Source organism: Micrasema longulum, unplaced genomic scaffold (genome assembly GCF_059751315.1).
Source record: "Micrasema longulum isolate JH-2025_06_02 unplaced genomic scaffold, ASM5975131v1 h1tg002312l, whole genome shotgun sequence".
Classification (NCBI taxonomy): domain Eukaryota; kingdom Metazoa; phylum Arthropoda; class Insecta; order Trichoptera; family Brachycentridae; genus Micrasema; species Micrasema longulum.
This window is the reverse complement of record NW_028279464.1, coordinates 211,763-239,382: the sequence shown is the minus strand read 5'-3', so window position 1 is coordinate 239,382 and position 27,620 is coordinate 211,763. Positions and strand designations below refer to the sequence as shown.

The 27,620-nt window shown below is 32.5% G+C and overlaps 2 protein-coding genes across 2 annotated transcripts; one reads left to right on the top strand and one right to left on the bottom strand.

Moving 5' to 3' along the window:
• Positions 1-135: 135 nt before the first annotated feature.
• Positions 136-4,892, bottom strand: LOC148272508 (uncharacterized). The gene is made up of 3 exons (XM_088239957.1): positions 4,827-4,892; positions 2,232-2,422; positions 136-469 (listed from the first exon to the last, which is right to left on the bottom strand). Exons 1-3 carry the CDS (start codon positions 4,831-4,833, stop codon positions 338-340), a joined length of 330 nt encoding a protein of 109 aa, XP_088096083.1. The 5' UTR covers positions 4,834-4,892; the 3' UTR covers positions 136-337.
• A 14,194-nt stretch (positions 4,893-19,086) lies between these two features.
• LOC148272507 (peritrophin-1-like) lies at positions 19,087-27,014 on the top strand. The gene is made up of 3 exons (XM_088239956.1): positions 19,087-19,143; positions 25,232-25,419; positions 26,604-27,014. The coding sequence occupies exons 1-3, from the start codon at positions 19,110-19,112 to the stop codon at positions 26,835-26,837; spliced, it is 456 nt and encodes a 151-aa protein (XP_088096082.1). The 5' UTR covers positions 19,087-19,109; the 3' UTR covers positions 26,838-27,014.
• The last annotated feature ends 606 nt before the right edge of the window (positions 27,015-27,620 follow it).

The window sequence follows — 27,620 nt, the reverse complement described above, 5'->3', positions numbered from 1 at the left end:
TACGCTCCTTCTGGACTATTCTTAATTCTATGGGCGCACGATTTTTTTGTTTAGTTTGATAGTCAATTTTTTAAAAATGAACATTATAATAATAATAATATAAATAAATAAAGGGGGCGATTGAATAAACACATACAGTTTTTCGTAAATTTTATCAATAAATTAAAACATATTTTAATTGGGACATTTTATCTCATTTTGGTTTAGTAATTTCGTTTTACTTGAAATTACTATATTCCCGCCAAAGATAACTTGAACTTTTTGGAAAATTCAAACAGTCGCGTCAATTCAATATGCTTCATGATCGCTGGGATTGTTACTTATATTCAACTAGGAGTTATTGAGTTGTTAGTATATCTACTGGTGTTGTAGATACTTCTTGTGGTGTAGTTTGCACATTTTCTGTTGTAGTTTTTTCCACTGGTGGTGTACACACTCCTTCTGGGATGTGATTGGGATAGTCGCAAACCTAAAAAAAATGCAATAAAAAACATTAGATCACATCTACTTTGTGAACAAATATTTTGCTTAATTGTGAGGGATATAATTTAGCCATCTTTCTGTTTCGAACTCTTGAAGTTTACTAATTTTATGACCTGTAACTTTACAACGATTTACTTAATTACTTTATTTATTACTGGTATAAATATAATTAAAAATGGTGGCTAACTCCGCTGGAGCCAATGGTATAAAATCAAGGAACTTTAGACTTTTATAAGAATTTCTAGAAAGAGTCGTAAACTTTGCGCTCCAATTTGTGACATTTCAATTAACTCCGAACATAGGCGCGTGTTCGGTGTGACCGATACAAGAAAAACTAATATTAAATAATAAATAAGTTCTTAAATATAAATAATAAAAAAAACAATCGCATTTCTTTAGAAATATTTTTTTATTAATATTATTAATTCACAGTTTTCATTAATAGAACATTTTTTGAGACGGAAGTTCCAACTCCATGGACCCAAAGTCCTGTGTTGAGTTGGATCAAATAATTAACTAAAAGAACCGGTCACAACAAATATTATTCAAAATCAGAAACATAATAAAAACATTAATATGGGAAGAACGAAGACAAACATTTGATTTATATAAAAAAAATAAAATGAAAGAAAAAACTAAATTATTTGAAAAATCATTAATTAGTTTCCTACTTAAATCCATCCCGCTAAAGAAAATCCAGCCCTCAACCCCGCTGTTGAAAATAGGTTTTATCCTTGAGAGCTTAATTTGCTTTTCTAAAATATTTAACACTCTCGGTGTGATAGAAGAGAGGTGTCTCTGATCAAAAGTCATACGGGTTTTCGGTTTAACATAATTCGTGCTCTGAGAAACTTCGTACGATCATTATACTGAGATCTCTTCTTATTGTTCGACCAGAAGAAGTGTATCAACGCTTCTTTTAGGCAGAGTTGTCTCATATATATCATAATATACATATAAAGAAATGATTGAAAATGTTCAACGAATTTTTTTTAAATACCTAGATTATAATAACAATAAAACGCTTTGTACTTACAGCCAATCTGCCAAACAAAATGGATTTTTTACCCTTGAAAATAGACGCACTGTATCTGAATTATGCTATTTACATCAATTATTAAAAAATAAAGTAGAGTCTTTTAACTTCAATATCAATACATAGATGGCGCTCCAACACGCTTGTGAATGGTTTCTCATTTAATAACATATATACAAAAATCAAAAAATGTTACCTGTGTCGATATTCGCTAATAAGCGGAATGGGGAATGTTGTAGTACGTAAAGTGGCTACTTAACCCAGCCAATGACAGGTCATAAGCCCTGTAAACGCTCGAATATCCATAATCCTGAATTTGAAAAAATTCTACCTCATCTCTGTAGAGATATTAATAAAAAATAGAGTCTTTTAACCTACTCTCCAAAACTAATTCTTAATGTCCCCTTTCGCGTGACAAGAAATAAGTATTAATTCCATCTGCCAGTCTGTAGCACTAACTATGCACAACACTCTTCTCTCTATCGTCCTTGCTTTAACTATAATGCTTTTTTTTCATGTATTGATATATTTTACATCCCCCTTAATTTATTTAAAAATAAATTAATTAAACCGCTCTCCTGAATAATTTACCAAATGTGACTTCCAGCATTTCAGCTATAAGGTACAAATATTAGTATGGATCTGTAATTTCGATTAGTACAATTTTGTTCGCTATTACAGGTACACAATAAGAAAAGAAGGCGGGACTCACTCCAATATCAGGGTTGAACCAGAGTCCAGGGAAGCAGTCCATAGACACTGGATCTAGGTCGAAGCAAAGGTAGAATTTAGAGCAGTCGTCCTTGTTGGGGAGAGAGATAGCGTTACCGCCTGGGATGGGCTCGGGACATTCGGGAACATTCGCCAGAGCCAATCCGAATAAAAGGGACACAACGAAAGTAGCTGTAAAAAATACATGAAAATTTCTATGAATGAGGAAGTTCAGTGTCTTTTTTAAATTTTTTTATTAAACTAAGCCAATTATTTTATATTTTTATTTTTATATATAGTATTATCAGCGCCATGATTTTTAAAGTTTTAAATTTCTGAAATAACTCCGCGTGTGACGTCAGAGGTTGTTCTGTAACAGTTCTTCCGATTGGTTCGTTTACGGCGACCAAACCGGATATCCTTCAATGCCCTCAAATCATTGGATGGTTCATATGAACCATCACTGGTTCACTGGTCATTCAAAGTAGTGCGTTTTTATTAAAATATGTATTATTATTTTTTTCGTACATTTTTCTGAAATTTCAGCGTACAATTAAATGTTTTATTTTTTACCGCTCGCAAGAAAACATTTTTTGTAGTCAATTTCCCGTAAGGCTGAAGTTCCTCATTTAAAAATTATGTCAGATTAATCGGCATGCGTGCATGAAGAGTTAAATATATCAAGCTATGATCGCCAAAATGTCGTAACCGACAAAAAAAAAACTTTATCGACGAATATTTCTGTTTATTTTTTGAGGAAAAAATTAAGGGCTAAAAGTAACTTCCTTGGAAAGTAAAGAATAGGGTTGTGGTCCTGCGGCTAGTGTTGCGGACTCACAGGTCCGAGGTTCGAACCCTACTCTACCCCAACTCGATTTCCAATTTCTAATAGTGAGTAAAAACTCGTTGAAAATAGCCACCAAAATTGAAATATTTTGGTAAATTATAAGAAAGCTGATTTTTATTTTTATTTTTAAAAAAAGACAAAATCAGTGGAAAGACGGCTTAATATAATATCTCACTTTTTTGAGAATATTGAGTTATGTAAACACAAGAGCCAGACTCTTTTTTAGCAAGTTCAACCTTTAGAGTTCCATTTTTTTTATGTATGTATTTTTTTTGCTGATAAAGGTTTTTATTTTTAAAAAAAAATATATATATCAACAGATTTGTCTCGATGGAAATGAAAATATTTAATAGGCTTAAAGAAAATTAGCCGTGTCACTTAATTATTTGTTTTTTAATATTTTCAATGAATTTGAGATATGTCACTTAACAACAGACGTGAAATACTATCTTTAGAAATGGAGTAATAATTGACAATTTATTATATGTTTAATCTTGCCGTCTTTGTTCTAGATAGCAAAATATGAAATATCATACATATCTTGTTGTGTCAACCATTACTCTATTTCTGAAGATGGTATGTCATGCATGTTGAAAGATGGCTAATTATGGTATGTCAAACATATTTACTGTGCAGTTTTTGTACTAAATGGCTAAATATGATATGTCAACCATATCTTATTTTGGCGTCTGTTTTAGGTGGCAAAATATGATCTGTCAGGGAAATCTGGATGAAAATTTTGGAAAAATTATTGTTCAATGCATCTACTGACACTAGAATTAGGCTTGTAAACTAAAATTTAGATTTTTCTGGGCTCATTAAACTTTAAAATTCCTCTTCTTCAAAATCTATAAGAAGCGACATACTCGTATACCCACTAAAATATTTTCCCGTAAAACATTATGTTTGTCGTTTACGATGTTTTGGTGATTATGGCTAGATATGTAAGAGGTGTTTTTTTTCGCGTGATACAACATTAAAAATTGAAAACTCAAACAAATTAATGTCTGTTAAAATTTGGAATGAGTTTTTTTTATTGTTTCCTAAAATAAACATGAATGAATGAATGAAAAATATTGTTCGTTTCTTTTTTAAAAAATAATATTCGACAAATAATGGTAAAAGAAGCAAACTTAGAAATCTCCATTGAAGGAGTTACTGAGATATTTGCGAAAAACTTAGAAAAAATAATATAATTGAAATCTGTGATGTGCCAAGATTTAGAGACGGCATTACGCTATTATTTAGATAAGTAGACTTTTATGCAGAATTTATTTTGGCATCAATTACTAATTTTCCGTTTTTGGTGGAAATTTCAAAGTTTGCTTCTTATACCCTCCAAACGTCGTCTTCGACTAGAATTTACGTTGCGCTTTTGTCGTTCGACTTTTCAGGTACATTTTTCAACAAATTCGGCGCTATTTCCAAAATGGCACATCCTCAAGAGTTATTGCTTTGGTTGCATCAGAGAAAATGCGGTGACAGATAAATTTGATGAATTCGTACATAGTTTTTCTGTCACTTTCTCGCAGATGTCTCCTCGATATTGTACAAAAAAGGCAACTGCACGTTGGACTAATTATGCCTAACATAAATCGAAAATTATTGAGGATTCGTTGTCCCGTTTTCCGAACCACAAAATTGAACCGATTTGGTTATTTTTTTCAAGAAAAAGTATGAAAATCAAATTTGCTGTGTCGGCATTTTTTATGTTTTTCTAAATTATATATTTTTTCTAAAAATTCTTACCTTTCATTATTGCGGTGATAAGTAATTTTTCTTTTAATTTAATAAAGTTACTATGGGTAATTAATTCAAGATTGATACTTTTATACAAATTATGTAAATGATTCATTCATCAAATGAAATATGGATGAAATAATTACGAGATGTGTTGGAAAAATTAATGATATGTTAAGTCCTTTCTCATAAGACTTTTTTTTTTAATTAATTATAATTACCTAACCTACGGAGTTATTTAAAAACTTTCGAAATCATTTTTTTGACAAATAAGTTTTGAGTTATTTATCGTTATTTTAAAATAACTTCGGTTGCGAGTGGTAAAAAAGACTTTAAAAATAAATCAAACATTTTTGAAACCTTATAAATATATTTTTTTACATAAAAAAAACAGAAATAAACGATTCCTGTTATTATTATTAAAACATTTACGTATACTTACCATACCAAAAATGATAATGATATTTAAAAAAAATGCTTTTACAGGAAACAGCTCCTACTTGAAACAACTCCCACGGATGATAAATTTCAAAAAATGCAAACAGGGCAGTTTGTTTACGATACAAAGTTTGCTTGCAGTAAACCAGTAAAAAAAATACGCAATTTCTTTGCAAATTATTTTCAAAGTTCGAGTTATTTTTTAAAAATTAGTTTTTTTTTTGGAATTTTAAACTCTCTTCAAACAGTCAACAACAATACAATGTGACAAACGTATTATAACAACATGTATGAATTTATTACATTGCTCCCTGTATTTTGTTGGTTTTCAAAATAAATATTTTCACCCTTTTCTTTTCTTGGTTCCTCTTTCTCTCTCCTTCCAAACTCAATATCTGATTCCACATTATTCTTCCTTTAATATGTATGGTATAATGTATTTTTTAAAAGTTAATATTTATGTGCGAGCCTTATCTTCCCATTAAAAAACAGCGTTTTTTAAAAATTAATTAAGCTTGGTTTTTCTCTCTCTTCTTCAGACAGTTTTGTTTTTGGTTGGCTGGAAGATATGGTTTTTACCAACCAATTACTTATTCCATTGTACTTAAAATTTTAAATAAATAAATAAAGATAATCGACAGTCCGTTCAGTCAGTTCAAATCCCAACTTGCATCTCATTTCTTTAGTTTATACCCTCAATATTAAATCAGAAAATATAATATGTCAGTTTAGCTTAGTTAGAATGCAAATTTAAGTATACAATTGTAAAGCGCCTTTGAGGCGATTTTTCACAAAAATGGCGCTATATAAATCAGCCAATTATTATTAATGTTATCATAAAACAAAAGAATGCTCTAATTGGTAGAAAAATTAATCGCTTTATGAACCATTTCGTCCTGAAAAGGGGACAATGTTGAATTTAGAGACCTCTTTTGATTGAATTATGGAAAAAAAATTATTTAACAGTGTGTCTCGATGATTTTTTTCTATGTCTGTACTTCAGAAAATTATACCTTTCGCTTGTGGTAACACAACTTTACATCACTGCGTGTGAAGGAATTTTGTAGCACAGCCCTAAGAGTTAAGACAGTTTTTGAGACATGTGTACCTATCCATTTATTAATATATCCATGCATTCGGCCTTGATTGATAACAGGGTATCTTTTGAATCAAATAATTGATTAACATTATGACGATAAGTTAGTAGATAATCATTTTAATGAATCAATTTTGCAACCATTATTACCTGCACAAAAAAGATTTGTTTTACAATATTTTCGACGTATATTTTTCCAATTTATTTTATGATTAATTTTAAATGAAGATTAAATAACAATTATTGCATTTTTTTTAAAAATTCAAGATAACGTACTTGGAGTTGATACCCGGCAGTTCTTAAAGTACATCGGGCTGAAGAAAAAGACTGCCGACTTTGTAGAGCGTTGTTTCTGTCGCACGAGTCCGGTAATCCGGACAAAGACGAAGCTCCGCAAAGCCAAAGTTAGCCGATTAGACTGGCAATTAAAGTAGTTTATTTATTGTAGAGTACTGTACATTTGGTTCTGTAGATATGGAATGTACTTCTCAAACGTAAAATAAATAGGAAAAGTAAAAGAAAGAAAACGAATACATAAATAAATAATAAATACATTTTAAATCATCACCTTATACGAACTGTTGGTGCATAGGGCACTGAATTTAAGTACCAAATGTAGCTAATCTCCATAGCTTGTTGCATAATAAAACTTTTTTCAGTAATGAAAGAGACATCAAAAACATTATAATTCCACGGCACAAAGTAATGAAAATAATACCCAAAACAAATGTTTATTCAAATTCAGAAATACCATAATCAGGTTGTGGTTCTGTGGCTAGTGTCTCGGACTTACGGACCAAAGTTCCGTGGTTCGAACCCTACTCTACCCCAACTTGATTCCCATTTTCTAATAGTGAGTTATTTACAACTCATTGAAAATGGCCCTAAAAATTAAATATTTATAATGATGCAAATATTCTATTCAAAAAATAAAAAAAAACAATTATAATATAAGGAATTTAATTATCTCGCAGTAAAGCTACAAATAAAATATAATGTTGCAATTTTCATTCATTAAAAAAGATAATTAGATTTAAAATCATCAATGTCATACATACGCAACTAGAGATAACAAAAAACGATGAGATTACTAGTATCGAGATAAGCAGTATTAAAACTTCATTTCTTGTAACATTGGCCTTCTTTAAGTGGCCACTTTACACACTGTGTAACATCCATCATTCTGCCCATGTGTAAATATCCACATTTCCTCAACTCTTCCATCTGTTGACTTTTGTGAACTAATGGAGCTAAAACCTTTATCACGTGGGTGAGATTCATCCTGCTGAACCAATTCACCTACTGGGCAACGCCTGAAAAACAATTTTCCATTTCTCAATAATGTTTTCCATCTCTGTTGTAATTCGTTAATCTTAATGACTCTCTCTAGGGGGTGAATCCAGTATTTTGTCCACAAACATTTGCACAAACTCAAATTATTGTAATAAAACCAACTGGTCCAAGAAGTTTAAAAATTTGAAATTTGTTTTTAGGCGTTGCCTAGTATGGAAAATAATTCGAACAGATGACTCTCTTCGCAATAATAAAGGTTAAATAAAGGCCAGTTGACTACTGCCAACAGGCCAGCTTCTCTTGAAGAGTTTTAAGTGGTTTCCTCTCCACGTGAGCAAATGCTGAGAAGTTCCTGATTAGCCCACATTAATATATCCCTCCTGATTCCAACAGTTAAGATAAATTTTAAGATATTTAATTGCAGAAAAATTAACTTTTTAAAATATTAACCTTGTATATTATAAGCAAGGTAAATAATAAAGCAACTCCCACCTAAAAAAATAAAACAATAATAGTTTAAGCTCTTTAACTTCACTAAAATCAACGGATGGAAGAATTGAAGAAATATTGATGTTTAACATAGGCTAAATGGTAAATGTTACAGTGTACAAAGTGGTCACTTAAACTAGCCAATGACAGGTCATAAGCCTTGTAAATACTTAGACTTTTATATTCCCTTCTCTAAAATGTTCTCCATCTCTGTTGTAATTTGTTTTTGTTATTTTTTAAGGAATAACCCGCTAAGCCTCTAAGGCTTGTCAGTAGGTGAGATAGAGGGGATATGGAAGGAGGTGATGATAAATACACCACAACACCCAGACCAATTGAGGAAAAAAAAAAACATTTTTTTTCTTGCAACTAGCGGGAATCGAACCCGCGACGCCAGTTTTACAGTTGACTGTCTAACTAACTGCACCACGGCGCCAGTCAAAATGTTAATATCATCTTTACCTTTTTCTGTGTAAATAAGTTTATCTAAATTGAGAAATTTTGTTATTTTGTATAATACATATATATATACAGAAGAGCCAATTAATGTTTTTTTTAGTAACAATAAAAAAACTTATTTATTGTGTATGCAGACGATTGGTAGAATTCCATATTAAATTTGGTAATGTATCCAAAATAAAACAAGTTTATTGGATTATAATTCTACTGTCGGCCTCGTGGTGTAATGGTCAGCGCGTAAGCCTGCCATGCAAGAGGTCTTGGGTTCGATTCCCGACATGGTTGATGTGAAATATTTATTTAAAACGGGTGTTTTCACACACGAATATATCATTGTCCCTGGACTGGTACATGAAGCGTAAGACTGATCATCTTACCTTCATGTGATTGGTGTATGAATGCAGTGCCCTGTGCACCATTAGGCGCAGAAGGGGAACGATGATGATGATGATGATATTTTGACGCGATTTGTTTTGTGACATTTTCAAACAAACTCTATTCTCATTACCAAAAATAAAAAAAAATAATTTTTTAATTAGGTAGGAATCTCGCGAAAATAATGCGTATGTGTGAGATTTTTTTGTTAATAAAAAATAAAAAAAAATTTAAAGGGCTCTTCAACAGAAAAGTTACAAAGTTGCTACATATCGCCTGGTTACTTTTCCTTTCCAGCGCAGCGACGACATTATTTAATTTGAATGCAAGGTTTGTAAAATTTGTTGTAAAATAATGAGATGAGTCAAAAACTGATAGTATCTTCACCGTATCCTGCACAATATCAAGAGCAGCTTTGGCAGCTTTATTCCCTAGATTAGACGCGAACAGAACGAGGTGTCGAAATTGTTCACTTTCGTTTACTTGACATTCGGTTTTGAAGGCTTGTAATCAAATAAAATAATACATGTGACGTATGAAAATACAGCATCTCGTAGAGCAGAAAGACTTTTCCCATTTTACATTTAGTGCTCATTTTTTAATTTGTAAAAAAAACGAACACAACTTATGTTAACTCCTAATAGATTGCCAGAAAACAAAATCCACTTGTGAAATAAAACTCTCGTTCATTATAAGCAAGGTGCTGTAACTTCCACATAAAAATCTTGATTATTGTTTATGGCCGGATGAATGGAGAACACAGTCTTGCGTGAGAAATAGAACTAGAATTTTGGACAAGTGTTTTCGACTGGCTGGTCTCAGATGAAAATTCTAAAATAGAAAATCGAATGGTAAAAAGTATGTCTCGTAATGTAGTGGTTGGCACGTTTTCCCACTATGCTTGAGGTTCCGGGTTCGATTCCTGAAAAGGTCAACTTAAAATATTTTTTTTAAGGTGGTTTCACATTGAATTTGCGCCTGAAACGCAATAAGATTGATCAATGTATTTATTAATTAAAAATTATTTTTTTTATTTATCTGTATAAACCAGGTTGTGGTCCCATGGTAGTATTGTGGACTCACGGGTCCGAGGTTCAAATCCCACTCTAAAGCAACTCGATTTCCATTTTTCCAGCACAAGTTATTTACGACTTTAAGGAAATGGTCTGAAAATTTAAATATTTTAGTTAAAAATAAGAACACTCAATTATTCATATTTTTTCCATAAAAAAAACCTATTACTCCGCTTTATCATTGATTGATTTCGGAAAACTAGTGACGTCGTTCAAAGTAGTTCATTTTTATTGAAATAATTTTTAATGATTTTTTATACATTTTCGAGATCAGTCATTCGCCTAGATTTATACATTACATTTAGGAAATGAATTCTCTATCTTTGCCAATCAATGTGTCAATCCCATAATCATATAAGAAAGTTCTTATTGGTTGCAATGGTAGATTTAAAGACTTAAAATATATTTTTAATATTTTGTAATTAAAAAGATATTTTCATTATACGTATAAGTCATAGATGAAGAATGTATTTTACTGATTATAAAGTATTGGGAAATAAAAATTTAATTAAGATAAGATAATTGTTGTTAGTTGATAGAATTGAATAAACCGTAGAGCGATAGATTCTTTTTTTATTTGTAAAACATTTACCAAATTACAAACTTGATACTGATATATTAAAAGTAAAAATTTACATAATTTTTGTTTGGATAAAGGCCTCTTCCAAACGTCATGGAGACATTCCTTTCTGTCACCGGCTTTTTTTTTTGAGCAAACAAACAGTATGTACACAAATATTGACAATTTCTTTGTATATTAGTGTAGGACACTCGTGTGTGTGAAAATTGTTCACACTTTATGCAATAATTTAATTTATGTTGAATATAGCAAATGTAAAAGAAAAGAAAAAATATGAAAATAATAATAAAGTTAAATATCTGCTTCTCTCAACATTTCTATGATTTTTTACCTAAATTTACATACATCGTCATTGTAGAAACCTCAGGCAAAACTTACTCTTTCATACCGATAACCATAGAACTAACTATGATTTTCATTCCCCTATGCCCAGAATTCTTAAGTCTGCCAACAAACATACCAGTCTTGATTTCTTTGAAAACAAGTTGTCTTCTTTCAAACGATCACTGAATCAAATTCACAAAAACACATCTCTCCCGCTTCCACTCCCACAAAGTCTACTATAAACCATCGAGTCTTTCTTATTTTGTTGTAATAATTTTCTATGCATAAATGTGTCCATAAAAATGCCCATTGGGCGTATATGTTAATTAACAAAATAAAATAAACTGTAATCCTCAAATTATAATGTTTTTTTAAAAAATCTATTGATATATTTAACAGGCCCCTTAATTGATATAAAAATAAATTAAGAATTATGCTTTCTGGCTGCGATACGCTCTCACTTGCTATTTAATTATGCTCACGCTAACACACACCAGAACTTACTTTCATACAAATACACACAAACGCACCCTTTTGTTGTACCACAATTTAATATGCATTATTTTTATTTAGAAACTTCGCTGGTCTGTCTTTAAACCATTTTTTTTTATGTTATTCCATCATTTATTAAACTTCAATCCACAAATTTGTAATATCCATTGACTGGATTCATTATTTTATATTCAAGTGCCAAGCCATTCCTTCCTTTGATTCCGGTGGTCCTTGTTTTGAATCCCAATGTACCTACTTCTCCCTGACGGCGAGTCAAGAAAGCAACGCGTGACAACACAACAATAAAACACAACAACGAAAACCGTACCGCGAGCGTGACAGTGATTTCGAATCACCAACATACAAGGAAACGTTCAAAGTGACCAGTGCAAACGATAACGATGTTTTTCTGGACCAGTGCCAAAGGGAGGAAATCGTAAGTCCTTACTCCTTTCATTAATTCCAGGATTGACACTCAAAACCATAACGTCAATTAGTTTACCTTAAATCAAACGTTCCCTGTTTTCTTCGAACACGCGTATCGCGAGAGGGCAGGTCGTGTTTACAGTCCGGAGGTCGAAGGTATCGAGCATCCAACATTGGGTCTATCTTGCGAACCGGATAATTAATATATTCGGACATTTTGCCCTTTCGCGACACGTCGTCGATGAAAATAAACCTGCATTGGTTAACGATTAAATTCTAATCGTATCATAACATATCATTAATTTATATTTATATATAATATATTATTAACCTATAATCATCATAAAAACATTAACAACATTCATTTACATAAATCTCTGTGAGCCTTTTCGTCATTCTCTTTTTTTATTTGCATCAAAACTTTTAAACTACCTTCTTCGCGCGTCAATAATATCCCGTCCCGCAAAGCAAAGGATAATTTTTAGCATTAGCAACTTCAAAATCATTTTCATTCATTTAACTTAGAATCATGGGTGTTAGCGTAAATGTCCATACAACTAGGCGAAATCACGCGCTAAAAAGATTGAAGGATGCTTTACGATCGGGGAAAAACGCTATGTCCGATCCAGAAAACATTCCACGTTTTTTATCGTGGTGCGAGCGGCTATATCCAATAATGGATATGTTTAACGAAACGCAAATAAAAATTTTGTGTGAAATTTCTGAAGATGAAGTTGCCGTAAGGGAGAACAATGAGATACAGGAACAAATGGGTGAAATCGTGTGTGAGATTTTCAACATCAAGCGACTGGTTTTCCCACAATTGAAAAAAAAATCCAGTCCGAATCGTGTGAAAAAAAGCACTACGCAAAATTGTCGTTAGTAAAATTACATTTATGTACAGGTAAAATAAAAGAGTTTCCTGCGTTTTATGATTCATTTTTAAGTTTAGTGCACAGTAGAAACGACTTATCGAACGTGGAAAAGTTCCAATATTTAATATCGTCACTATCAGGGGAGCCTGTAAACATTATGCGAGCATATCCAATCACGGCTAATAATTATCGTGATACATTTGATGCGTTAGTAGCGCGATATAATAATAAACGACATCTTGCATTTTTATGTTGGGAAGAGATTTTATATAATAAACAAATTACTACTAATACTCCTCAGGCGTTAAGAAAAATTCTAGACATTTTCATGGAAAATATTTCTATCCTAAAGGGATTGGACTTCCGACATCTGACTGGGATTTTATTCTCTTTCACACTCTTTTGACTAAACTCGATAAAAATTCACGCGAAGCATTTGAATTATCCATTAAAGGGATAGATTTTCCAGTGTTTTCAACATTACAAGAGTTTCCTGTAGAAATATGTCAGGCTTTGGAGAGATCGCGTCTTTCCAAAGATCGTTTGTAATACACAAACGTGTCCTTTGTGATTGGAAAATCACTTTATATATTCATGCGAACGGTTTAAGAAGAAACCCACGAAAGAACGTTGGAAGGTCGTTAAGCAACTAAAACTGTGCGTAAACTGCCTGAGATCAAATTATAACGTATCAAATTGCAAATCAACTTTCAATTGCAAAAAATGCAATTCACGTCACAATACAAACTTGTGTTCTTCAAACGTCTCTAAGTTCATAATTCACCAGAAGTTATCACTTCCACTTCTAAAAATATTTATATCATTCCAGCTATTTATATATTTATTTATTTGACACTTTATATACATATACAATAAATATACATATAAGGGCGGGCATATTGCCTTAAGGCAATTTCTTCCTACCTACCCAAACCGTTCAGTTTGAGAAAATTATAAATACATGGACATATTACGAATCTTACAATTTTATACAAAAATTAAAAGCATAGATTAACAAAAATAAATATATTTAAAAAAAAAAAAAACACTATACTATGAAGAGAGGAGAGGGGATGGGAAGGAAAGAAGAAGGATAAAGGAACAATTGAAATATTTAGATGGTGACATTTCAATCTTGACTTAAATGTCCGTGAAGAGATAGTCCGTGTTTTGAAAGAGGTTAGATGATCTCTCTCTCTCTTTCCTTAATTCAGAGACACCATTATTTGTCAATTCTTATTCAATTGCCCTGCGGCGATTCTATCATCTTGAAAAGCGGCTATTAAAAAATCATATTTTTTATAAGGCTTACAATGATCATATTTATCAAGCAATCATATGAAGTCCATTCCTCTCGGTGAATGTCAATCCTCATCTGCATATTATATTCCTCACCACGTAGTCGTGAAACCCGAAAGTCTTACGACAAAACTTCGCGTCGTTTTTGATGCTTCGGCCAAGGATGAGCGAGGTTCTTCATTTAACAACACCTTGTTGACAGGGTGTAAACTACAAACAGATATCGTAGAAATCCTTTTGAGATTTCGTCTTCACGCAATCGTCTTCCTGGCGGACATACGTCAAAAGTATCGCCAAATCAAAATGACTAAAAGTCATCAAGATTATCAACGTATTCTATTCCGTTGCTCTTCTAATGAACCCATTCAAGAATATCGACTCAAACGAATTTTTTTTGGAATTTCTTCGGCTCCCTTTCTTGCTATTAGAACTATGCATCAATGAGCACAAGATGAGAGAAGTTCGTTTCCCCTTGCATCTAGCGTAATAATGAAAGACCTGTATGTTGATGACGTAGTATCGGGCTGTGATTCGCTAGAATCAGCTCGGAGTCTCCAGACTCAATTAAACGGTATCATGTCTTCTGGAGGATTTGAGTTGAGAAAATGGTCAAGTAATGAACCACAGTTTCTGAATGCTATACCCGAAGAACACAGAGCTTCGTCACTACAATTCGATTCTAGTCGTGATTTTATCAAAATTTTAGGACTTGAATGGAATTCTGTAGAAGATCCATTTATTTATCACATCAATCCGCTTAACCGATCATGCACAAAATGGACTATGCTTTCAGAACTAGCCCGTATATTCGACCCCCTAGGATTTTTATCGCCTCTAACATTCTTGGCCAAGTTATTAATACAACGACTTTGGCTGCTCGGGGTCTCTTGGGATAACCCCGTCCCGAGTGACATACATAACCTATGGGTAAGGTACACTACGCAATTACCTAATCTTACACAAATTAAAGTAAACCGACGTATAACTAACAACGGATCTCATGAATACCAAGTTCATGGATTCTGTGATGCCAGTGAATCTGGTTATGCCGCAGTTGTTTACTTACGCAGTTCGACAGCAAATTATCATCACCAGGTGGCACTTGTATGCGCCAAATCTCGAGTATCGCCCGTGAAGCGCATGACGTTACCGCGTTTAGAACTCAGTGCAGCTTCATTATTAGCTGATCTCATGCACTACATTCTTAAAACACATTCGGAAATCAGCAATATAACAAAAGTATATGCATGGTCAGATTCAACTATAGTATTATCTTGGATTCAATCACAATCAGCCCGATATAAGGTTTTTGTTGGAAATCGAATTTCCAACATTCAACGTAAGCTGCCGTGTGCTGAATGGAGGCACGTGCCTACCAGTCAAAACCCAGCTGATTGTGCTAGTCGAGGCTTGTTGCCAGATGACCTAATACACTTTGGTGGATTGGCCCCTCATGGCTGAAATTGGAGCTTAACGATTGGCTGAATTTGATAATTGGTAAATCTAACGACAGAACAATAAATATTGAATTAGAAAAACGACCTAACGTACTTGTTAACGACTCATGTCAGCGTCCATTAGAAGTGCTAATCACACGTTATTCTTCACTAAGAAAAATACTACGTATCGTAGTATACATATTACGTTTCATAAATTCTTCTCTTATAAAAGATAAAGCACTTCGTCAACCTACAGATCAGGAAATGCATAAGGCTTTGGTGTATCTTGGAAAATCTGTTCAAAACACCCGCCTTCATTGGGGAAATTCAGAATCTGAAACTGGGAAAAGATTTACCGAAATCAATGAGAAAATTAAATCCCTTTATTGACAGTGAAAGTATATTGCGGGTCGGTGGGAGAATAAAATTTTCAGATTTATCAGATATTCATACGACGCAAAACATCTAGCTTTATTGCCTCGAAAACATCTTATAGTATCAGTGCAAACAGCAAGTGGTTTATTATTGTTATCAAAAACATTGTTCACTTTGTGGTGTGACATTTTACACTTATTTGTTTATAAATTTGTATAATTTTTTTTTTAAATTACACTTCGACCGGTTTCGAGGTTACTACCTCATCGTCAGGAATTTAACTAACTTATAATTACACGCGTTGCTATTTATATAATAAAATATTGTATGAAAGAGACAGAAAATTGAAAGAAAGAGAGAAAGAAGATAAAATAAATCATAACATTAATTCATTTTCTAATAATATAGCACAAATTATTTTTTTAATACAATGCTTGAAACATAAATCAACATTAACATATAAAATCAGCTTTAAAGCCAAAAAAAAAAAACTCATTTTTAACGACGTTCTTACAAGGTTACATTATTTTGCAAAAACGTTAGAGATAGGACAAATTAATCAATGTAAATTGATCGAATAAAAAAATAATTCATTTGATGTTGTTCATTAAAAAAGTACAAATGTCTCATTTTTACGTAAATAATCGTGATAAACACACTATAATAGGCTTGTTTCTGCGTTTTTTATATCAATTTTCGGAAACAGAGTTTCATGATTGCATGAAATTACTGATAAAATCGATTTGATCAGTGATTAGCAATTTCCCATCAGTAATGAAATTAGTTTGACAGCTGTCATTCTAATCAATCTATATTTTAAGAACTATAGACCATGATTGTATATGCTCTATTATGCGTGTTTTAAATGCTCTACCCGTTTGTCCTACGTAGCATGTATTATATCATTGTTGACTATTTGTTTCTGTAAAATAAATAAACATATTGATGATTTTAAGAAAAACAGAGATTTCCATAGGTTTAAAACCAGAAATAAAGATATGCTAGTTGTGCCCACTACTAGACTACAAAAAAATCATAATTCTTTTGCCTCAAACTGCATATGTATTTATTTATTTATTTAAATGTTCAATGCAGCACTACTGCCAATTACAATATTTATATATTATACAATTAGGTATCTACGAAAACATGATTAAAAAAAGACAATATACTGTTAAGGTCCATATAAACAACCATATGATTCTACAACAAGGTACCTCTTGAAATTCAGGTTTTGCCAACAATTTTTTTTTAGATTTTGTCAAGCACAGGCTGTTTAGAAAGAGCTACTATAGAGTCGAAGAATATTTGCAAGACAAGACAGCTTCGAGTTAGATTCGTGTTTATTGATTTTAGTCTGTTGATTTAAATTTCATCGCTCATTTAAATTTATTCGTTTGTTAGGTTAAATTTATTAGCTATTGAATTGCATTATTCAGTTTTAATTTATTGACGTTTTTAAGTGATTCAATGAATCCTTAGTAAAGATGTACTAAACTAAACTAAAACAAAGATTATGAGTCCAACGAGGAAAGATATTTTCATTAACAATAGTAAAATCGAAGTGGTTGATGGACACATATCTAAGACACAAAATCAAACTTGGTAAAGTGGAGTTGCTTTCGGCAAGCCAAAGTATATTTTTGAAAATAAGAAGTCCCAGTTTGGTTAGAAAGACAAGTTTATGAATCGTGTTGATCGCAGCATAAAACAAATAACAAAACAAACAAACAAACAAACCATCACTCCGTTTCCCCGTAGGGATTTACAGAGAGGATAGAACGCCACATGACTCTGTCATTGCATACAGATCTCGCTTCTTCTACATTCATACAACTTTTCACGAACGCGCGTCGATTATTCCTACTCTTGACATATCCATCTTCAAGTATTTGGACTTGATCGTGAGATGTCTTTCTCGTTTTCTGCATCTATCCTTCCCATGGTAGATCCTTTTAGCTGTTTTTTCGCTGCCATTCGCTCTACATGTCCAAACCAATGCAGCGCCCTTTTCTTGATTCTGTCAATAATGCTAGTCTCAGTCTTACGTAGATCACGGATCTCGACATTTGTGCACCTATCATACATCGTTTTACCACAAATTTGCCTGAGAGATCACATTTTGACAGCGTTCAACCTATTTTCATATTTTTTTTTCCAATTTTATACTTCGCTCCCATACATTAGGGTAAGCACTAAAACTCTATTGTGAACTGCTAGTTTTGCCTGCTGCGATAAAAAAATATTTGCCAAAGTGGATTTCTATGCACCGTTCTATCGTTTTTTGTTTATTTTATGCAATGAACTTTTGTTTTTTGTTAGTTTAATGAAATGAACTATCTTTTTTGTTTATTTAAAGTAATTAACTTTTGTTAGTTTAATGTTATGAACTATCGTTTTTTGTTTATTTCATGTAATTAACTTTTGTTAGTTTAATGTTATGAACTATCGTTTTTTGTTTATTTTATGTAATGAACTTTTGTTAGTTTAATGTTATGAACTATCGTTTTTTGTTTATTTTATGTAATGAACTTTTGTTAGTTTAATGTTATGAACTATCGTTTTTTGTTTATTTTATGTAATGAATTTTTGTTAGTTTAATGTTATGAACTATCGTTTTTTGTTTATTTTATGTAATGAACTTTTGTTTAAATTAACTTGTTAAGTTAAAGTTCAGCCGGATGAATTTCACCCACATGATAAAGGTTTCAGCTCATTTACTTCACAAAAGTCAACATATGAAATAATTGAGGAAACGTAAATGTTTAAACATGGGCAGAATGGTGAATGTTTCAGTGTGTTAGGTGGCCACTTAAACCAAACCAGCCAATGACAAGTCATAAGCCCCGTAAATGCCAAGACAGCCATATTACCTTCTTTAAAATGTTTTCCCTCTCTGTTGCAACAAATTAAGATCTAAATAACCATCTTAGGAGGATATCCAGCATGACTGCAAACATTTGGACATACTCAAAACATTGTTGTTGAAAAATATTTGATTGACGACCTGCTTTTAATTCATTAAAACTTTGTTTTAAAAAAATAATCACGTCACATTTATTTAGATAATGATAATAATATAAGTATTTAAGTTTTATCTAAAACACTATGAAAGTATCAGCGATTTTTCAAAGGCATTATTAATAATCATTATTAATTAACTACCTCAATCAGGTGAAAAAAATAGATAAATTAAAGATAATTCTAAATTTAGTCATATAAATGTCCGACTAAAATATTTCTAATCAGTTTTGTGCTTATGTCTCGTGTAAATATAGTCAACAAAATGAAAGGTATTTTATCTGACATTTATATTTGAACCACTAACTTTGTTGTCATTCATTATATATTAAAATAAAAACCGTTCGCGTTTTATCATTTAAATATTATTTATTTTATTATCTACAATATACTACTTGCCTTGATTCATTTCCGCCATTTTTTTTTATGGGAGTTTTAGGATCATTGGCCTTGCTCATAATGTAAAAGGTTTATATTTCACAAGTGGATTTTGTTTTCTGGCAATCTAAATATAAGAAGCGTTGGGAAAGAGAGGAAATTTCGGAGCTGGACGTGGACCTTTATAGGAACTTCTCCACATTTGTATAATGAAGAGAAAACCACCTAAAACTCGTTCAAGAGAAGCCAGACTTTCGACATACATCGATTTATCAATGCAACGTCCGTGAATACCTAATATTAAATCACATATTTGAATTTCACTTGTTTAAAAAAAGAAAAAATCCAAAACTGCTATTTTTATTTATTAATTTAATATTTATCGTGCTATTTATTGCATTTAGCCGGCGGTTGGCAAGCTAAATGTCGAGAAAAGCAGTCGCCATAGTAATTGTAATTTAAATTTCACTTTTTTGTATTTGATGCTGCTTTCATTATTCATTCATTATTCCTTTTCCGCACCAAATGGTGCATAGGGCACTGCATTGGTACACCGATCTCGGCGTATCTTAATCATTTTTGTTACATGAAGGTTAGATGATCAGTCTTCCGCTACAGGTACCAGTCCAGGGGCTATGAAAATATTCTAGCGTGAAAACACCCTTTTAATAAATATTTCAAATCAACCATGGAAATCGTTAATGAATACGTTAGTTTTTTTGTATAACAAACAAGAATCTAATTATGTGTTTGACCAGTTTTAATGATTTTTAATGTACCGTAAGATTTTTCTAGTGTTGTGGGTGTTTTCTGCAAATTCAGAAATGCCATTTTTGTGATCGACGCTATTTTTCAGAAGGTGATTATTACTGTTTTTTTTTGTATGAAAGCGGTCTGGTTGATTTTAGCAGAACATAGAATTGACCTAACTGCACCCGATATCATCAATATCATTTTTTTCAAAATTGTTGACTGGCTGCTTTCTGCATAACTACGTTCAATTTGTATGCAGGATTTTAGTACAAAAAATATTTTTATAATGCGAATAATAATTTAAAATTGAAAGTGTCGCGAATACAACAATAAATCTGTCTGTATAAGAGAAAGCACGAATCATTCCCATCATTATCATTACCTTTCCGCAATTAATGGTGCATAGGGCACTGCATTGGTACACTGATCGCAGCGATCTTGATCTTTTTTTTGTTACATGAAGGTAAGATAAGTCAGTCAGTCTCATCAGTCTCGGTCCAAGGACCATGAAATATTTTAGTGTAAAAACACAAATATTTCATGTCAACCATGTCAGAAATCGAACCCGAGACCTCTTGCATGGTAGGCATTCGCTCTGACCATTACACCATGAGGCCGTTTAAAACTCTAAAATAATAAATATTTTTGAAAAACCAGCTGAAACCTTTTTTTATCGGGTCAGATTTTTCCGAATTATTTTACATACTGGGAAATGCCTAAAAACAAAAAAAACACACACGTTTATACGTTATATCTTCTGTTTCCTATTTCCATAGCAAAAAATAATTATTTAAAAAATCTACTATTTCATTATCTTTCCCATGTTATTGAACTACTCTCTCATTATTATAATGCATGTTGTTTAACTAACCGCTTTGTGCGGCATTTACTCTTTGAGAAATTTGAAAAACAAAAGCGTTTTAAATTACAAACACATTTTCAGAATTAATTGTACTCGCACTGCAACCCTTTGGACTCTAGACTACGTTTCGTACTCATTTTAAAGATTACTTTTTTTTTTTTTAAATAGTTACAGTAAAAATTGGAAAATTGTTTTTAGGTGTTGCCTAGTAGGTATTGGTTCAGCAATCTCACCCACACGAGGTTTCAACTCTTTTACTTCACTAGTCGATTGTTTTGTTGGGTGTTTTTTTTTTTTTCTTTTTTCGTTTCTCTTCTTGAATTAATTTATAAGTACGAAATATTTCTCTTCATCATTTTTTTTACATCATTATATATTTTTATACATAAATATATACTATTTACCTAAGTATTTGTTTTAAATATCAATACATTTTTTTAAATTTTATTTTAAATGTTATTCAAAATAGTTTTTTTAGTTTTTTTTAAAATGGTTCAAAGTATTTTTTTTCCAAATTATCATTTTTTTTATCTATAATTCTATAACTGGTAATATTTTATTATTTTATATACCTAGTTTATCTTCTTTAGACTTTGAATTTGTTAATTAATAATATTGTTTTAAATGCTCTGTATTACTTATGCTTACATGTATGTATGTATATTTAATTGTATTTGTAACTAATATGTAAAAGGTACTAAGTGCCGTTTATTTCAATAAAATAAAGTCATGAGGACGAATAAACATAGGCAAAATGGTGAATGCCACACGTGTGTAAAGCGGCCACTTAACCTAGCCGGACCGAAGGGAGGAGTGTGGATATTATCCATGGCTTTATCCCACTGAGTTTCTCCAGGGTATGCTCGGTTACAGCAGTTTGAAGACCAGCAGGAATGTGGATCTAACTACGCACTTCTTTCTATTGTTACGCGGTGTTATTAACAACCCTGAAATTATGCGGAGCATTAGCTTTTATGTTCCGGATACTTTCGACAGCGTCAGAATAGACTGTTTCACATTCCAATATACAGGATCAACCTGCCAATGGTTATGCCTGTTGGAAGGGCTATCTCTATGTTGAACAATATCGCTTTGGACATTGACATTTTTCACGTCTCTGAGGGAGTTTTCGTTACAAGATTCTCTTACTATTTTAATATATTATTATCTTGATAGTATATATACTCATGTGTTGTTTTTTTTATATATACCAAATTATACATAATAATTTTAATTATTTTTATATGTACGAATTAAGATATTCCATTTTAAAATGTACATAAATATGAATAAAAGAAATTGAAAATTGAAAAATTGAAATGGAATTCGCATTTCCCATAGACCAATTTTAATTCGATAACTCAAGTATTATTAAAGCTATTTGCCGTATATTTTTTGTAATCGTGAAATTAATAGATACAAGCATTTTCCTGTTTTTGTTTATAAATTTTGAAATATATATGTATTTTTTTTTAATATTAAAACTAAAAAGACGTAAATAATATAAGGGTCAATTTCACTTTATGTACATAAGCACTCGGCAAACCAAAAAAAAAAAAATACATGAATGAGTAAAATATGTGTACGCGAAAACATGAATAAATTATTGCACGGCCATAAACACTTCCAACGTTTTATTCTCCTGACGCCATATAAAAGTAGGCGCTGGGGTCGTTTGGTCCCCCGTTCGGACCATGTGTAATTTTTGGATGCTTAGTGAGGGAAAGGTTAAACCAACCAATGACAGGTCCCCATACTTCTTAAAATGTTTTCTCTCTCTGTTGCAACAAATCTAATAATAAAAAAATAGTACCTATTAAAAAAGTGACATTTCTTCTAGGAAAGTTGCAGTGATAAAGAAATTATTGTGGTGTTATGGTCAGCGCATTTGCCTACTATGCAAAAGGTCTCGGTTAGATTCCCGACATGTTTGATATGAAATATTTATTTAAAAGGGTGTTTTCACATCAGAATATTTCATAGTCCCTTGACTGGTACCTAAAGCGTAAGACTGATCATCTTACCTTCATGTCACAAAAAATGATCAAGATACGCTGCGATCGGTGTACCAATGCAGTGCTCTATGCAACATTAAATGTGGAAAGGGAATGATGATGATGATAATACTCAACAGGAAATAGCCAAGAAGACACACGTTTTGCTAAAAACTGTCAACAAGACGCTGAACGCATTAAACACGTCTGTATTATCATATCTACGATTATTTTAAAGATTTGTATTTTTTTCTCTTAAATAAGTTGTTCTAATTGGTGGGTTGATTAACTCCCGGAAACAAGAAATCTATCTTTTTTTTGCCAATCAACAGGCTTAAGTAAACCTTAATAGATAGGCGTTAATAAGTAAAACTTAATCTTAAAAGTCTTAAAATCGACTTAAATTTACAAAATGTATAAATATGTACAAAGGGTATAAATATGGCAAAATCTAGGCGGAAATGGCAGGGGTGACATCGCGAGTCAGGAGAGACAATACCGTTTGCTTCTTAAATGCCTATCACAACACCATATCATTGGTTGATTTAGAAGAACTTGTGACGTCATTTAAAGTAGTTCATTGTTATTAATTTTTTCGTACATTTTACAAAAATTTCGCCTTATAATTAAATGCTCTCATTTTTACCGCGTCGATGAAAACATTTTTTGTATCCAATTTCTAGTAGCACTGAATTTTCTCATTATCTCCAATTGATTCCTAATTCAGGATTCATACTTGAGTTCAGTATGTTCATCCACCTGGAATTTTCCTGGAAAATTTCGCCGATAGACAGCAAAGGGTTAAATTTCATTACAAAGCAAAAATCTCGTAGCAAACATTTCATAAAAACGGTACATTACTGCATAGGGATATAGTGTTGCCTTTCTAGCCCTCGTTTTTTAAATTGTCAAAAGTAGTACCTCAATCTTTTCTCTGTGACTTGATAACCTTGGTGATGTAAACAACCTTTAAATAGGCGGTGCTAAACACATGGTTATAGAATTTGTATTTTGGTGAATTGTATGAAGGGCGTCGGAATGTAATTTGGTATCATTAAATTTATAAAAATACTGTAATGGACATAGATTTTTGAAATTGAATTTGATACAAGAAAACAGTATTCAAGAAAAAAAAGTAAGCACATTCTTTTTTTTGTAATGCTTTTCCATGTCGTTTGCAAAACGCACAGTGAAAGGGGCAGTGAAAGTAATAAGAGTTAAATTCAATTAAAATTGCGATGTACGAAACTAAAAAATTTGTATGAGTGAAGCCAATAGGAAGACCCATGACAATGGGTCAGAAAGACATTCAAAAAGATTTTCAGGTATCTGCAGGACGTACTTTCTTTGGTACTTCATCTCGGATTATATGCATTCATTTGCGTATTTGCATTTATGCAAATTTAGGGTTCCTTGTCCATAATTGATGACACACACGTGCTAAAAAGTTTCACCTGAAATAGTGTGATGGCCGAAGAAAGCAATGTGATCAATTTCTATAGAATCCAATACAACATTATAATGCAACTCTAACAGTATCGCACGCGAAATCGGGGGCATCGTTCTGCAGTACATTCACATCGTCCCTACTATGAAGAAATGAACTACAAAGAAACGTCGCCTATAAAAAGACTATAGGGTGTGGCAACGCCAGTCAGTCGGCCCGACAAGTTCAGTTCAGTCAGTCAGTCCAGCTCGACGAAGTCACTCAGTTCTAGCATATAGTTTAAGTGCGGCCTTTTCAACTCCTAATCGCCGTAACACTCGTGCGACATAATTCATTATTTATTCGCCATGTAATAAATAAACATCAAACAGCAACCTCGTGTCTTCTGTCAATCTCTAACTGGGGTAGGAGCTCCAACCCTCAACTACCGAAATCCTACATAAATATAAATAATCTGATTTTTGTGACAGTGGATAATTGAGCTAGGTAGAAGTAAAATGGATTGTCTCATTGTCCCAAACCAATATTGAATCAACTGCTCCGCAAGTGTATAGCTTATGTTGGGTTTGTGTTATTTTCATTGTGCGTTTTGTAATATAAATAATATAGATGTACAATATACCTAGTTTTTAAAACTGACTGAATATTTTGTTAATTTATCTCTGTTTACTTAGTTACTCTTCTTTATTTATGTTTATTGTATATTAATGTAAAAACATTTCAAAAAAGTATATTGTTAATTGTCCTCGGCACGGGGTAACCCAGTAAGGTAACATTATTTTTATCATTTATTGTAGTTTGTGAGAGAAAAATTTTAAGAAATAAAATAAAGGTAAAATAACTTCAACCTGCTAACTACTCTTTTTGGCGTGTGAATATTTAAGGAAGTTTGAGTTGCTAATTGAGTTGTGTCCATTGCATTTTAGTATTCCTTCTCTTGGTTTTGATTGGCGTGACAACAGGCCAGGTGCCCACCTGTCCTGAGCCTGTAGAGGGCGAAGGGGCCACATACCTTCCCAACCCGAGCGACTGTTCCACATTCTACATCTGCAGTGGACAAATACCCATTCTACAATCCTGTCCTCCCGGTCTCTGGTTCAACCCTAAAGAGAGTGTAAGCCAACTGTTTTCTTCACATCTGTATTTTTAATATTTCTAAAATCTTGCAGAAAATTCCTCTTAGCATTCTGACTCAGAGGCTTAGGAAAAATGGGAAATTAAACACTGTTCTTCAGAAAAAAATACAATTTTATATGTAAAAAAGAACCAGCATACTGGATGGTGTTTTCGACTTTATGGCTACGTAATGCCGAATCAGAATTAACGATGTCGTCACAGATTGGTTTGAGGTCACCACCGGAGTTTGCCAAGGTTGCGTCCTTGCACCGTTCCTTTTTATGATCCTTATGGACTTCATCTTTAGAAAGTCAATTCCACTAGATCGCGGAATATCCATCTCCCCCTCCCAAAAACTCTGCGGCCTAGAGTATGCCGATGATGCGGTTATAATTGACGATTCAATCGGGGGTCTTCAAGTCACTGTAGATAAGGTAAATAGGTACTCGACATGCATGGGTTTAAAAATCAATATTGCAAAAACCCATGTACTGTGTAATACTTCGTGCCTTGATGCTCGAAATCCCCTGACTCTATCAAACCAAATCGTCGAAAGGGTCGAGAGTTTCAAATATGTCAGAACTTCAGGACGAGAACTTGACTTAGGAGGACGCAAAGGAGATAGCAGTCGTTAAAGATGCACTTCGTGAATAAATAAAAACATGTGTTTGGTGATCTGATCTGACCTAATAAAAATGTCCCTATCTTATTTATCAAAGTGCTTTTGCTAGGTTTTTTTTCAATCTAATAATGACTCGTTAAATAAATATATCGTTTAAACTTAAAATAATTTATTTTTTAACGCTTTTTTTTCATAGATTCTCATAGCTGAAAGCCTTCGGTATAATTTTTAGCTCAAAATTTGGTGCTTACTTCGAAAAATACGAAAGTATCGACGAAATACTACGAAGGTGTCACAATTTATATTATTATTTTGCAATTTCCCAAAAAGTTGTTTTTTTTATTTGAGTCGTTTTTGTCCTAAAGGTGCAATATGAACCACGGAAACGCACGAGGTACCGGCAAATTTCAAAAGGCGTAACTGTATCAATCTACTAATCTATCCACTAATACCACTAAAATAATTAGCTCTTGGCAGAGATCCCAACAATGATGGTGAATTTGAATGCTGTCTTACATACTCGTAGTAGCAGTTAAATGTAATTTTCTTTACACTTTCAGACATGTGACTTTCCTTCAAATGTGCCTGAGGGAAGTTGCATTCCACCTGAAGCAACGACAACCGCGGAACCTCCAATAACCACGAAACCCCCGGTAGACCCAACCACGAAACCCCCGGTAGACCCAACCACGAAACCCCCGGTAGACCCAACCACAAAACCCCCGGTAGAAACAACTATCATACCCATACAAACAACCACAGGGTTACCAAATCCTACTACGGATGCACCTTAAAATCCGACTACGGTCAAACCCAAGTGAACAAATTATTTCACTTTCATCAAACCTCCCAAGAACATCACTAATTTAAAAAGAACATGCAATACTATTTTAAGTATGCCAAATCTTTGGACATGGAATGAGAAAGTTTAGTGGTTTTTTTTATTATTTATTAATAAACTATAAAACTAAGACGATTTTTCATTTAAATATTTTTACGTATCTTATGATAATAGGAAACTTCAGCCCTACGGGAAATTGGATACAAAAAATGTGTTCTTACGCGCGGTAAAAATAAGAGCAATAAATTTCTTTAAAATGTACGAAAAAAATAATAAAAAATATATTAATAAAAACGCACTACTTTGAATGACGTCACTGGTTTAATGAACCATCTAATGATATGAGAGCTCTGAAGAATATCCGGTTTGGTCACCGTAAACAAACCAATCGGTAGAACTGTCAGAGAACAACCTCTGACGTCACAGGCGGCCTCCGTGGTGTAGTGGTCAAGACGCTTGACTCACGCACGGAAGGTTCCGGGTTCGATTCCCGGTGAGAACACAAAAATTAAAAAAGTGATTTTTCTCAAGCCTGGTTGTTCTGTAATGTAATTCCCCACTGTAATTGGGCCTCCTGGCCTGTTGTGGTGCAAAAAAAATGAAAAATGAAAAAAAATAAAAAAATGAAAATGAAACGAAAATGAGATATTTCAGAAATACAAAACTTTTAAAAACCATAGCGCTGATAATACGATACATAAAAATAAAAAATGATAAAAATAAAATTTAAAAATCA

What these genes read in the sequence shown, in the direction of transcription:
- LOC148272507 (XM_088239956.1), top strand. Translation starts at nt 19,110, where the DNA reads ATGTCTCGTGTAAATATAGTCAACAAAATGAAAG. An exon ending in TATAGTCAACAAAATGAAAG is followed by an intron (nt 19,144 to 25,231) that starts GTATTTTATCTG and finishes ATTGCATTTTAG; the next exon opens with TATTCCTTCTCTTGGTTTTG. An exon ending in GGTTCAACCCTAAAGAGAGT is followed by an intron (nt 25,420 to 26,603) that starts GTAAGCCAACTG and finishes TTACACTTTCAG; the next exon opens with ACATGTGACTTTCCTTCAAA.
- LOC148272508 (XM_088239957.1), bottom strand. An exon ending in GGTTCAACCCTGATATTGGA is followed by an intron (nt 470 to 2,231) that starts GTGAGTCCCGCC and finishes CATTTTTTTTAG; the next exon opens with GTTTGCGACTATCCCAATCA.